Below are 14,380 nucleotides of genomic sequence, written 5' to 3' on the forward strand. Positions count from 1 at the left end.
ACATGTTGCCTCGGCAGGAGGGCGGAAAGCGAGCAGAGCAGTTGCCCTTTTTTCCCGTGTCTCGTTTCTCCCGCTTTACTCCGCTCGGGCGGCGAAGCCGTGCCGGTTGCTGGCTGCCTGCAGTTTTGTATCTGGCTGTGATGCAGAGCGCTCTGAGGAACCGGCTGAGTCGAAATAACGTGTTTTCTCATCCTCTGCTTAGTTTCTGGACATTGCGGTGTCAAATTTGCTAGGCAAGGTGTGCATTCAGAGTCGGGAATCGCACTTCACAATCCTCCCTTCGTTCTGTGAAATTGCTTGAAAATAGTGTTGCTTGATAGCAATGGCCAAGTACAGGTGCACTGTCCACGCTCTCATCCAGTGATTTCTGACCCAAAAGCTCTTGATGTGCCTCACAACGTGAGTAATGCCCAGGCCCGAGTCCTGCTTCTGCGCAGCGTTGCGTTAATGTAAGCATACGGTTTCTAGACGCTGGGCAGAGCCAGCGTGTGACTCCCCAGGTCTGGTCGTACAGATGTGCCCTGTGTCTCCTAGGCTGAAAAACTAACTTTTTTTCCTTCAGGAGCTGCGTTGCAATGTCAAAGAGGTTGTTGGTGCCCAAAACAAAACTACAGTAACAGTCCCGATTATCATTATAAAGCATTTATTATGTTATGGCTCTTTAAAGATTTGACCACTTGGATGGGTTTTGGGGGGAGGGGGGGGAAGGGTACTTCTAAACAGAGGAGTGGAAAAGAGAAAAGACGATGTTATGGCCAGGTCTTGTTGCTGGCTGACTACCAAAGTACAAGCCTCAGTACGTGCTCCGCTTGCTGACTTGCGCTGTTGTACCTTTCCCAGCTTCTCTGTGATATTGTTATTATATGATGTTACATAAAGATGCTCTTTTTGTCAAGAAATTCGTAACGTTTATTGCTGCTGTTTGTGGGAAGGTATGTTGGAAGACTGGAAGACGCTGGTAAATCTTAGAGCAGCTCACTCAGAGCATCCTAACACTGCTGTTGAGGGCTCACGAAACTGCTTTCATAAAGAGCGCTGTAGCTAGATTAAGCCCTTAAAGAACTATGTTTGTTCGTTATCAAACTTATTCAGACATGGTAGATCTACTTTTCTTAGATGTCTGAGACTAATCACATTAAATACTGTAGGCCTGGCTTTAAATGGTATCTACTTTAAATATAACTTGCACACTACTTTTCCTAAACCCACTGGATCTGCTCTAGGATTAGTGGTCGTGAGGAGTGCTGGGATGACAGATGACCAGTTTGCTTCTGTTTTGTTTGCCGTTTCATAGGAAAGACGATTTGGTAACATTCCAGGAGTGGTAGTAATCTTAAAGAGGTCAAGTAGAGGCCTGAGGTTTTTTTCCAGTTTAAAACTGAATTTGGATGACGTTTTCTGTGGCAGCTAGGAGCATTTTGTGTTGTATTAAAAACAGTTGAAATTGTCTCCTTTGCTTTACTAGGACTGTTCAATTTGTCTCTCTTCCTGTATGCTTTTTTCCAAATCTTAGGAACTCCAGCGTCTTTGAACAATGCTTAAACAAGTAGCTTCTTTTATCTTGTTAGGTAATATGAGTAAACATCACTTACCTTCTCCCTGGATGATACTGTCATTTCCTAATCAATGAAGCATACTTAGTGAGAGTGCTTTCAGTAACAATTGCACTAAAATATCTGGTAGTTTGCAACATCAAGCTTTTTACAGGAGTTACCAACACTCTTACTAGCAATTAAAACAAAAATGAGAATTGATCCTGTGTGGGTTTTTTTTGTTTGTTTGTGGGTTTTTTTTTTAGGTATTTCTGCTGTATCCACAATTGTAGCATCTGTTTGTGTGCAGTACCGTATGTAACATTCAGACTCTGAGGAAAAACACGTATCAGTTCAGAAGCTTACTTGGTGTAATCTATTGCAGTAGATGCCGATCCCTACAAACTGATGTTGGTGATGAAAGTCATGTGGCAATAAACAGCTTGGGGGAAAAAAAATGTGCAGACCATCCTAAACAGTGCAGCCCTAGCTTAGGCAGCTGTCCATGAGCAAAAAGTTCTGGTATCTCAGGATCATATCTGTCATAACTCATTAGTTTGAGTGTTAGCTCCAGTGTCCCAGTTCTCTGTTGCTACAGTTGGAAATTTGGGGTGGAGAGAAAATTGGTTACTGGTTTAGTGCCTATAAAAATTCAGAAACAAACTAATTTGGTAGGCAAGGATTTGTCTGTTGACAGTTAATACAGTCTCCCCTCCCTCTAAACTATCTTCCTCTGTGTGTGTGCGTCATAGGATATTTCCTCTTAAGTCAAACAAGATTATCAAATATCCAGTTTCAAAATCTTAAAAGCTTTTTTTGAAAAACAACTGAGTATCATGATAATTTCTAGTATACTTGATATTTCTAGATAGGAATTGTTCCCAGTGGGTGAATTTCAGAGACTTGCTACACGCTGGACCTAGTACTGAGCTTCCATTACAAATGGGGGCTTACTGAATTGTACAAGTGCTCCAGGATTTTGAGGCTGGGCTTCAAATTGTCCAGTTTAGTTTTTTTTCTTCTTGTGTGCTTTGTTGCATATTCTTAAGCTTCTCCAAATCCCCCAACAGTATAATTCCTCCCATGTGCTGGGTATTATATGCCATCCCCTCAGAGTCTGGGTGTGGGGACATGGTATGGTCTGTGTGCATCTTGCTGATAAATAACAGCAGTCTTTTTGAATCTTTGGATCATAAGACTTTCAAGAGATTCATCAATGCGGCGTTATCTGGGGAACCTCTTTGTGTGAATGTCCAGTATAGCAATGACGCTTTTAATAGTAAAGTTTTCTGCTAGTGACTCAGTATTACTGAAAAAGGGAAGCATTTGAAGTAGAAAATCCTTGTTGCTAGAAAGCTGCAAGTGAGGGGATATCAGCAGGCTCCTGGAACCTCACTGTTCATGCTGCACGATGTCTTACTCTTGTGTCTATACCAGGCAGTCCCGGCAGTCTTGCCCCTCTGTGACAGTAAGGGTTCTGTTCAGTCATTGCGCTTCCCAAGCGAAAGGGTCCACGCCCTTCAGTTCCTCATTCGTCTGACGTTGTTGACACACCACCTCTCCGTTTTCTTTCTCTTTGATTCCCAATGCTTTGTTTATCCCATGTTTGTTTATTTCTGCACAGGCAAGAAATCTTCCAGGGTATACGTAGTCTGAAACTGTATTGGGAAGATCATCTTAGCAGAGCTGTGTTGTTCAGTTGGAAGATACCAGTGACTGGTGTATACCAGGCCTGGGTTGGATGGACCATGAGCTGCAAGTGGGGAAAGGCTATCAAAATGAGGACTGAACCTTGTTCGCTAAAGTAATAATAGTTTAATTTACTTTTACCAATGAAATGTATTACTGTTGCTTGGAATGTTTCGTAATTAAGCTGATAGCTATAATAAGCTGCCATGCAATTACCCCATAGGAGGAGCTGACTTACTATCTGGACTGTAAATGAGATCTGTTTCAGAATTCAGTTTTTGCTGGACGCTTCAGGGAAGCCTAAAAGATGCATTTTAGCTCTGTATGCCTTACATGTTGAATTTTCAGTATTTATCGCTTTGACTTCTTTTACTCTGCATGGTTGTAGGAGAGCGCTTACTTCTGAAGCACTTCACGTGAGTGTGTGTTTATTCCAGGCTCTGACAGCGTGTATATTCTTTATTTAGAAGACTAGAGGTACGCAAGGAAGAGACATGAGTACTCTTTAGCTTATTGGTTTCGACTAGTACTTAATGACTGCAAAATATTCTTTTCAGCAGCCCATATATGTGTATATATATATTTATTGTTTTTAATGAAAATCTTGTGGTGGGGGTGTGAATGAGTTCTCTTACCTCCTGTAATTCTGTCAGTGGAAAAGCATTGGAAACTTCTGGCTCGGCACTCCTTGTCAGAAGCAGTCTTCGTTCTGTCTAGGTTTGTTATCTTCCAAGTTTTGATTTGCAGTCACATGGCCCTGTTACAAACCCCGACTCATCATTGCTCTAAAGGAACACTGCAACTGTACAGAATTCAGCCAATTTTTAAATTAATGGAAAGTAACCCCTTCCAGAACCATTGCAACTTTCATTGTTGAAAAGGTAGATGTTTTTCTTTTTTCATTAAGGAACAAGAAACTTGTAGCAATATATGAAGTAGTACAGCTGACTGTTCACAAATGTGTAAACAGTAAACATAAGGCATTTTGTCATCTTTTTATGATAATCTTGGATGCAAAACACATGGAAATTTTTAGCGGTAAAGAAATCTGCTGTAAAGTGTTACTTTTTTTTGAACATTGTATTTTGTTTGAGCAATTTAGAATACATTCAGTTCTAATGCTTACACTTGACCTTGTTTTTTAAATGGATGTGGATGTGGTCACTTCCAGCATCTCTGCTGATAATGTGCAGCTTCTATAGGAATTCAGTTGTTTGCATGTGCTCTCCTTAGTTTTCTTAGTACTGACTGATCTCTTAACTTTTTTTTGCTCACCTCTGGTCCTCTTATTTTTCAGTACACATATAAGAGATGATGGAAGAACTAGCATACAGAGACATTAAAAGTGATACAAGATCAACCTTTAGTCGTAATCTGCATTAGCTTATCTCTCTCATCTCATAAGAGCAGATATCTCCTAATGTTCTCACTTTAGTTCCTAAACATTATCTTAATCTGTATTTGCTTCACTTAGGCATTTTTAATAAGGTGTCTGGAGTCTCTGTAAGGCTACTTTCCTATGGTAATTTGAAGCTCGTGTATAACCAAAATAGTAAGGTTGTACTTGACTCTTAGATTATTTTTTTTTTTAACTCGCTTCAAGTGTCTTGCACTTTACCTGCTATTGTTGGATGCCCTTTTTCTTGAGTTATTAAAGATTGATTCTTCTGAGGTTTCCTCTTTTGTTCAAATAAGCTTATAATTTAACCACACCGACTTTTGGGTTGGCTTTCATTTCCACTTTTGTTTGCGGTGTGCATTCCTTTTGTGATTGCTTTGAAAGCTACAAAAGCATCCTTGTTGAATGTAACTGCTAGTCACAGTTGTGGTTTTTTGTGGTGGTGTTTTTTGTTTTGGTTTTTTTTTCCCTGAAGGGGGTCAACACTACCTTATAACTGCTGTTAGTTACGTCTCATCCCAGTGAGGTGTATCTGATAAAGCATTCCCTTTGTTCCCAAGTACTGGTTCATCTCGTTGTTGTTAACAATGTTGTTTTCCATATAGGTTATTGGCAACCTTTGTTTTTAACCACTCCATTGGCTAAACCTCATAAAGGTTTAGGTAAAGCAGTCTTTCAAATCACGGCCTCTTTCCACAATGTTTTCAAGTAATATGTAATATCGTAATTAATGGGGATCTTAGAGGTGCTTCGCAGAAGTCTCCCCAGTGTAAATGCCAGAAGCACCACTGCAGTAAAATCATCTAACTCACTAAGTTGTATATGGGGGTGAGGATCCCCCAGATAGATCTCTTCCAGCGTCAACAAGCCATTCTGATGCTGCACCCCACAACCATAGCTCTCACTTTTACTTGTCACATAAACCAGACTATGGTCAATTTTCACCTACACTGGAAAGGATATAGCTCACTTCAGTGTATGAACAAGGCTTGCAGTTCAGTGACCAACCCACACCTTGGGCCCTAATTACTTGCTGCAGATCTGAAGTGCCCTAGCTGAGTGGCCCAGCTACAAGCTTCCAGGGCCATGCTTCTTCTGGCTTATCTTCCACCTGTCCCTCTGACTCTTCATGTTTGTGGCTGTACAGTGCCATGGGTTCAGTAGCTGGGTTGTTCTGTACCCATTTTGCACTAAAGATTTTTCAAAATAACTCCATAAAGTTCAAATACCATCTTAGTTGAACTGGTATCATCACTTGTAGAGTTACGGTACAGGCAAAATCCTGCTGGCTAGATATTTGGGGTTTTGTTTTCTTCACTGTAGACAGGGCTCAGAAGCATCTTTCTGATGGCTCATATGAGCACCCATCTGACCTAGGTGAGCACCAAGAATAAACCACCGATGGAGAATTTGGTCACGCCTGACTTCTCTACTCATGTCAGACCTGGTTTTCTCATGTTTTCAAATGGTTGAGTTATATAGACTTAAATAACCTTTTAAAGTAATTTCATTGCAATCTCTTGTCCAACAAAGCTTGTAGATTATAAGATTATTTGGCTTTTATGCCAAAGGTTTTCTTATCTAGCCTATAAAAATGCAGCCTTTACCTCAGTCATTCCTGTGTTGTGATGAATACCTGTTAATTCCTTTTTCTTAACATTCTTAGTGTTTGGGGTGTTTTTTTGTATGGCTGATCTAAATGCAATTTGTGCTTTGTGGTTTTTCTCAAATGGCTGACTTGATTTAGTTAAGTAGATGTAGTCCTTGTGGAGGTATTCTTTGTCCAGAATATGCCTTTATTTGGATTAAATGCAATAAGGAGCTATCACAACTGGAATAAAAGTGCTCTATTTCAGTCATAGTACATAATCTTGTTGTAGGTGGTTGCTCCAAGGCTGTTTCTCATACTTTTGTAGACAAAACCTAAACCATAGCCTTTGAACTAAATATCAAAAGGCCTTTGAAGATATTTGGGGGTTTTGTTTTCTTGTAAGGGTCTCTTAATCCTGGTAGGGGATTTTGTTTGGTTTTTCACGGGGGGGGTGTGTCTGTAGAGAGGGTGTTAGGATTGACTTTGTAGTCACTCCTACTTATCGAGAGCCTGTCTGTACAAGTCCTGCTTCTGTTATCCCCTAACTGAAAGCATAGACTTATCAATACTGTCTCAATCTGCAAGTCACATAAAATACATTTCAAATATTGTACGTTGTCATTGGTTGTTCTTTCCACTCTTCTTTAGGATACAGAAATATGCAAAACTTCACCTGACAACAAGGAAAGTTCAGGCATTTTTTGTAGCATAGTTTTCATTGTCCGAGTGCCTTGTAGTGTTGGGTTTGTGGGTTTTTTTCATTTGGTTGGTTTGTTTTCAGTGGCATTCTTTGTGTCTTCTGTGAACTGTTCCTGCTCCCTAGAGCTTGATCTGTTTTCAGATTGTTTTTTACCACCAGGCATTTCACTACATGCCAAACTTCCTGACCGTCACTATGGTGGATGGGTATTATTTTCCCACATCTTAGTAGTCCAGAAATGCCAGCTAACGGTCAGAGCTGCTGTGATGTTTTGTGGGCAGATGCTCCTGCTAGGTATGGCGCCCTGCCTGAGAGCTTGGAAGCAAAAGAGATGGCCAGATAAGTGAACAGGGGACGTAGGTCTTGTGCTTAGCTTCTCACACACCTATACAGCATGCCTGGAGTAAGCAGTGCTTGGAAAGTGTGGCAATTTAAGATTGTGATTGTCTTTAAATACTGAGTAGTCTGTGAGAAGCCTTGCAGACACCCAAAGGGTATTTCAGCTTTTTACATAAAACTAATAGCATTGTGGAATGTCAAAAGAAGCACAAGTTATTTAAAATTACAGCTGTAAAGTTTGCCAAGATGTAAATATCTTAATTGCTAGGGTGTCATGGTTTAACCCCAGCTGGTAACTACGCACCACACAGCTGCTCGCTCATTCCCTGCCAGTGGGATAGGGGAGAGAATCGCAAGAGTAAAAGTGAGAAAACTTGTGGGTTGAGATAAAGACAGTTTAATAGGTAAAACAAAAGCTGTTCACGCAAGCAAGGCGAAACAAGGAATTCATTCACTCCTTCCCATCGGCAGGCAAGTGTTCAGCCATCTCCAGGAAAGCAGGGCTCCATCATGGGTAATGGTTACTTGGGAAGACAATCACCATCACTCCAAACGTCCTCCCCTTATTTCTTCCCCCAGGTTTATATGCTGAGCACGACGTCATATGGTATGGAATATCCCTCCAGTCAATTGGGGTCATGTCCTGGTTTCATCTGGGATAGAGTTAGTTTTCTCCCTAGTAGCTGGTACAGTGCTGTGTTTTGGATTTAGTGTGAGAATAATGTCGATAACACACCGATGTTTTAGTTGTTGCTGAGCAGTGCTTACACTAGTCAAGGACTTTTCAGCTTCCCATGCTCTACCGACTGAGAAGGCTGGAGGTGCACAAGAAGCTGGGAGGGGGCACAGCCAGGACAGCTGACCCAAACTGGCCAAAGGGACATTCCATACCATGGGACCTCATGCTCAGTACATAAACTGGGGAAAGCCGGCTGGGGGGGCCGCTGCTCGGGGACTGGCTGCGCATCGGTTGGTGGGTGGTGAGCAATTGCATTGTGCATCACTTGCTTTGTATATTATTATTGTTAGTAGTACTATTATTATTATTATTTTATTCTATTTCAATTATTAAACTGTTTTTATCTCAACCATGAGTTTTCTCACTTCTACTCTTCCGACTCTCCCCCATCCCACTGGGGGGGGAGTGAGTGAGCAGCTGTGTGGGGCTCAGTTACTGGCTGAGGTTAAACTACGACAGTCCTTTTTGGTGCCCAACGTGGGGCACGAAGGGTTTGAGATAACAGATTAACCAGAGCGCATTAAGGAATTTATATCTGTTAACAGTTGCGGGTTACAATATTGATTCATCTGTTCTTGATATTAGTCAGGTCAGCTGTCCCAGCTGTGTCCCCTCCCAACTCCTTGTGCACCCCCAGCCTACTCGCTGGTGGGGTGAGAAGCAGAAAAGGCCTTGACTCTGTGTAAGCACTGCTCAGCAGTAACGAAAACATCCCTGTGTTATCAACACTGCTTTCAGCACAAATCCAAAACACAGCCCCGTACTAGCTACTGTGAAGAAAAGTAACTCTATCCCAGCCAAAACCAGCACATAGGGATGTGTATTTTTCACTGTTTAAATAAATTCTAATGTGTGAAGAATATAATTGAATCTTACATATCACTGTTGTAAAATTAGTTCGTTGTCTTTTTCAAGTACTTGAAGCAATTTAATTGATAACATGACATTTCTATCATACACAAAAAATTTTATTTAGATTTGAGTCCCTAGAAATAACTATTTTCTGGACACTTGCCGGTATATATTTTCAGGTTAAGATCTAATCTAATGTTGGAAAAATTAGCTAAACCTGTGATTTAATGTTTGAGGAACTTGAGTGCGTTTTTTTTAGGTTGAAACTGCCAGCAAGGTAGTCTGGAGGAGCTGTTTCCCCAGGTATGCTACATAAGGGATAAATCTGGCTGTTAGCATTCCAGCCTGATTTCAGCCCTCAAGTTCTGATTTGCAGCCAGAGCACGGTGTTTTGTGATCATGCTTCAAAGCAGAGCTAGAATGGGAGGTCCCTAAAAAACCCTGTATTTAAATGCAACGGGAAAAGGTGGCACCAACTCAATGTGTGCACAGTACACCTTAAGCTAAGTTGGGACTGTAACCCATTTGATAGAGATGCATTTAGCTGGAGGAGATGTCTTTGAACTGCAAAAGACAAATTTTTTTTAAAGATGGTAGCCGAAGATCACACAAATTTTCACTATAATATGGGTGCTGGCTTCAGCAACCTGCCCATAGTTTGTAAGTTGGATAATTAAACTTCTTTAAAGAAACCTGAGTAGGCAGTCTCATGCAGGTGTAGTGTTCTTTGTTTTGCTTGAAATGTTTTGGTGAGAACAGTGTTACATTGGTTTGCTATAGAGCTTGTCACAAGGAATTCAGATAGTGTTTTGGGGAATTGTTCCTGGGATGTCTGCTATGTACACTTGAAGCTGGTCGGCTCTGTGTTGAGCGTTTACTCTGAAATCATGAAGCTGTAGCATGCCAATAGGATGAAGAATGGCAATAAAGTTAAACAGTTCCCAGGTGATACAATCAAATCATAAAGAAGCACCAACTTAAAGTCCAGTCCCAGTCATAAAAAAGAGCAAATTTTTTCATACAGTTGCTGTAACTTACTCAGGTGGCAACAGTGCGAAGCAAGGAGTTTCTACGCTCTGTGCCTTACAGTGGATGAACCTTCTAATGATTTGTTACATGCTCTTTTTCTCGGAGTCCATTTAATACAATTTTTTGTAAGGGGGTTGTGTGTGTGTGTTCATATTCCCCTTAGTTAGAAAGGCACGTCAAACAGAGCATATTTTTGACTCCTCCACAGTAAGGGTGGGGAGGTTAGGCGGGGGTGTGTGTGTGTGTTTGGTTTGGGTGGTTTTTTCCTTTAAACATGACGATATCCTGAAGAGAGTTTTCTGTGAGCTGGCAGTGTGATTTACTTTTTGGAAGTTCTGTGTAGAACTAGGAAAGGACATGTTATAATTTGTGGAGTGAGACATTTATTAATAGGTAAAACTAAATCTAAAAGCCAGGTTTTTGTCTTCGGGTCTAACATTGCTACTCTTAAGCATTCTGCTTTTGAGTGGCTGTGGAATTGGAACAGAATATGTTTGTGCTCCATTAAATGCCTGCGTTGCAGTGCTTTGTTTGAAGTAAAGGCAGAAAACTTGCAATGACAAGCTTCGGTTTTATTTGATTGGCCTTGAAAACTTCGTACAAGTAAAGGTAATGGAAAGATCTGAAAACTGACCTTTTTGTTATTTGGATGTTTCCTTGCAGCATTGGAAACACAACCATAACAGCGTTGTGCTGGTATAGGAGAACTGAAAAATTCAGTTGAGCGGTCTAGTTCATTGTCCAAACTGAGTGAAATACTAAATATAAATGGCATGTGAGAGGAAAAAGAAAACTGTATTTTTAAAATCCTTTAATATACAGTTTTAGCAATACAGGTAAGGGAAACCTTCAAATATTTTATTTTGAAAGTGTCAGAGGTACATTTAAAAAACCAGGACAATAAGGAAGAAGTGGTAAAATGATCCTTTTTCCAATTCCTTGTGATACTAGAAACAAAAATTTTTAAGGCCATTTGGAGTAAGAAGTAACAGCAAGAAACTTTATAATGAACTCATATATAGGGTGAGTGGTGACAGGCAATGCTGTGGATCCTTTCCCCTATCCAGGACTGTGCTATTGCTGGGTGCAGTGTTAGACACTGCTGTGCCTTGGGGATGCTGTGCCGTGGTGGTGGTAGAAGGAGCAATGATCTCTGCTCACTGCAGGTCCCATGGTGCTTTCTAACCTATAAATCTGGGGTTTTGAGAAAAATTCAGACATGAATTTCACACCTTTTTGATTTTTGTTCTGATGTATGATGGTGCTTTACTCGGCCGTAGGAACAGTTTTCCTTTATGGAATGTGTAGACTTGTTCACAGACTTTTCTTTTCGTCATAATTTAAGAAAACTTTTGATAGCTTCACCTTTGGGAATGCCTTAAGCTGATTTATGTATCCTGTAATTTAAACATTGATAGTATGAAATTTATGTCATTGCGTATTCTTTTTGTTTAATATGGAATTAGATTTTGCATGGAGTTTGCTTTTTACACATTAGGAGATAAAATTTTGCAGGTTTAAGTTGTTAATGTTTAGAGTGTACTTGTCTCAAATGATACATTACTCAGTAAATTTCTAGGTAGATTTACTAGCAGTAGCTAAAAAAAGCTGTTATGGTTGAATCCAGCATAACATTGTATGTTCATGTGACCAGTTTCCATATAATACACGCTTACAGGCTGCAACTTTTCATGCTTCCTTTATGCTGAATGTGCACTTTTTCAAAGATTGGAAAAAAGTCCATCTAGCAAACTTTGTGGGGAGGTACAAGCCTCAGGTAGATTTTAACAGCGTTACTGACAGTAACAGGTTTGTAAGCTGGCTTTGATGTAACCAGGGCTTGAGAAACCCACTCTGCTCATGGTGAATGAGATGCTTCGGTAAAGGCCATTGTCAATGCCTTCTTGAGTATGGGTGACTTTCATTTGAACTTCGTGATTATAGCCTTCAAAACTTCAATCAGATACAAGCAGGTACCTCCACTTTGGTAGTGGCAGGCAACTTTGTGCTTCCTGTAGCTATTAGGCTTGGCCGAAGTGCAGGAGAGTGAAAACTGAGCCGGCATGTTGGTGCCCAGTGCTGCTCCTAAAATCCTAGGCAGTGTCTTTCCCAGTTAATCAAAGCGAAGTCATCAGGGGAGTAGAAGAGCTGACCATGAAGATTACTCTAGAGGGAAAGGCTTGACACAGAAGCAAAGAATGAGATAGAGAAGACAGTCTGTTGAACTGAAAATTGAAGGCAGCTAAAAAAGGGGAAATCCCCTAAATACTTACTGCGTAGAATGTGAATGGATAAATAATAATAGTCCAGAAGAGTTGGGAGTTACTCTAAGCTTTAACGTACAAATATGATTTCTCTTGTGCTTTGTAGTGATGTTTTGAGCTCTTACTGAAGTTTTTCTTAATGTAGGTTACACACTACAAGCAATATCCACCTAATACAAGCAAAGTATATTCCTACTTTGAATGTCGTGAAAAGAAGACGGAAAATTCCAAATTAAGGAAAGTGAAATATGAAGAAACTGTTTTTTATGGTTTGCAGTACATTCTGAATAAATACTTAAAAGGTAACTGTCTCAAATTCCAGTAAAATTTTACCTGTAAATAAATATCTTAAGACTCCAGGCTTGAGAAAAATTATAGTTGAAACAATTCCAGATTATATTGGTACAGGGTAGGTAGTGACATGCATAAGATCTTATTTATGTGATTCTGAAAATGAGATGTCCACCCTCATAAAATGGTATTGACTTCTTAATTCAGACACCTCTCCACTATGTTTATTTATGCCAGAAGTTTATTAAAAACGAAGAGGTGTTCATATCCCAACTTCATGGGCTAAATTGAAATGAATGGAAATAGAGCGAGACTGTGCATAGAATCACAAGAAGATAGAAGATTCAAGGGAAAATACATTTTGCATTTTGAACATAAACTTTAGTCTGTATTTGCTGGTTTACTTACTGTGTAAACTAACAATGGTTTTAATTTCCCTTAAACTTTGGTTGCCACTCAGCTTAGATCATTGAATATAGCAGCTGCATGTGAAAGTGTTTTCAATATTGACTATTTTAAGAGTAACATCTGAAAACTCCTTGGTGCTGTTTAAGATTTTGTTTGCTTTTTTGCATTATGTGCAAATATCACCTGTTCTGACCTGAATGCAAGTTGCCTTCTGCCAAGCTTTAGAAGGAAAACTTAAGTCATATGGCTTACATATCTTTGTCTTGATCCAGAATCCATAAATATCTCTGCCAATTCCGCCAAAGATTGGAATTCCACTATAATCAAAACACTTGATAATCTTGTTTCTTTTCTCTTTAGCAATCTGAGGATTGTTCTCTAACGTTTCCAGTAGATGATTGGTCCTACAGCAGTAGCAGTGCTTATTAAAATAACATGGTTAGTCTGTCAGTTCCTATCGCAAGGTGGTCAACCAAAGACTGGTTGTAAGGCCTCTCCACGGGGATTCTGCCTGCAGCAGCGTAGCTTAACCCTTGTGCTAGTCTGGTTATGTCTTGTTGGATGTGCCAACTTGCACAGTCATCACATTCCTCTGGGAAAAGCACTGCTACTAAAACTCTTGACAGGTTTTTGACCATCATAAAAGAGTAATAATCTCAGATTGTTCCTGAGTCACCTGCAAACCACAAGTGTATTTTATCCTGTTGGTTTCTTGAGCATCCTAATCTATATAATAAACGAAAGTAAAATTTGGTTTTAACATAGCTAGTGTACTGCATTTGACATGACTTCCATGTCTTTGTTGGAAGCAAAGTGATTTTTCTGTGTTTGAACCTTTTTGTTATTTATTTTATAAATTGATGAATATCATAAGTTTCTAACCTTTCATCTGTTTCTGAAACCACAGGTAAAGTGGTGACCAAAGAGAAAATCAAGGAAGCCAAAGAAGTATATAGGGAGCATTTTCAAGATGATGTCTTCAACGAAAAGGGATGGAACTATATTCTGGAGGTAAAAATTTGTGAAAAGAGTATGAGATCATCATGAAGGATTTATGAATCAACTGTAGAATAAATACAGCAGTCTCTCCTTTTAACCATGATAGTAAAGACTGAATAAATTTAGCTTTTTATGTTTAGTGTACAGGGAGTAGCAGCTGTCAAAGAATAATAATATAATTATAATTCCTTAGAGAAAAGTAATTTTCATCCTTTCAGATGCCAAATACAGCTTTGCAGGTAATAAGGATTTATGGCTGCCGTCAGCCAGCTAGTGTAAGTGGGGGCTTGTTGGCAAGTCTCCATATGTAATATAGTGCTTAGTGGTTGCTTGCACATTTACATTGCTTTCTGTAACTAATCATAACCATTTTTATACTCATGCAGAAAGCATTACAACTTCTTGCGTGTGTAAATAGTTCCAGAAAGTACATGTTTTGTTCAATTGTTTCCTAAATTTTTCAGAGATGCTTAAGTTGAACTTTATTATGAAATACAAGGCTTCAGCACATCTGACACACAAATCCTTCCAAATTACTTCTTTCCACA

General features: G+C 39.7%; 1 protein-coding gene across 1 annotated transcript in view; it reads left to right on the plus strand.

Annotated features, from left to right (window-relative positions):
* The first annotated feature begins 2 nt into the window (after positions 1 to 2).
* NAMPT (nicotinamide phosphoribosyltransferase) overlaps positions 3 to 14,380 on the plus strand; it is a 31,996-nt gene continuing 17,618 nt past the window's right edge. Inside the window, exons 1-4 of the mRNA XM_009328370.1 lie at positions 3 to 105; positions 308 to 399; positions 12,280 to 12,436; positions 13,741 to 13,844. Coding sequence (XP_009326645.1) covers positions 3 to 105; positions 308 to 399; positions 12,280 to 12,436; positions 13,741 to 13,844 — 456 coding nt within the window. The remainder of the gene's footprint in view (positions 106 to 307; positions 400 to 12,279; positions 12,437 to 13,740; positions 13,845 to 14,380) is intronic.

Source organism: Pygoscelis adeliae, unplaced genomic scaffold, assembly GCF_000699105.1.
Source record: "Pygoscelis adeliae isolate BGI_AS28 unplaced genomic scaffold, ASM69910v1 Scaffold267, whole genome shotgun sequence".
Classification (NCBI taxonomy): domain Eukaryota; kingdom Metazoa; phylum Chordata; class Aves; order Sphenisciformes; family Spheniscidae; genus Pygoscelis; species Pygoscelis adeliae.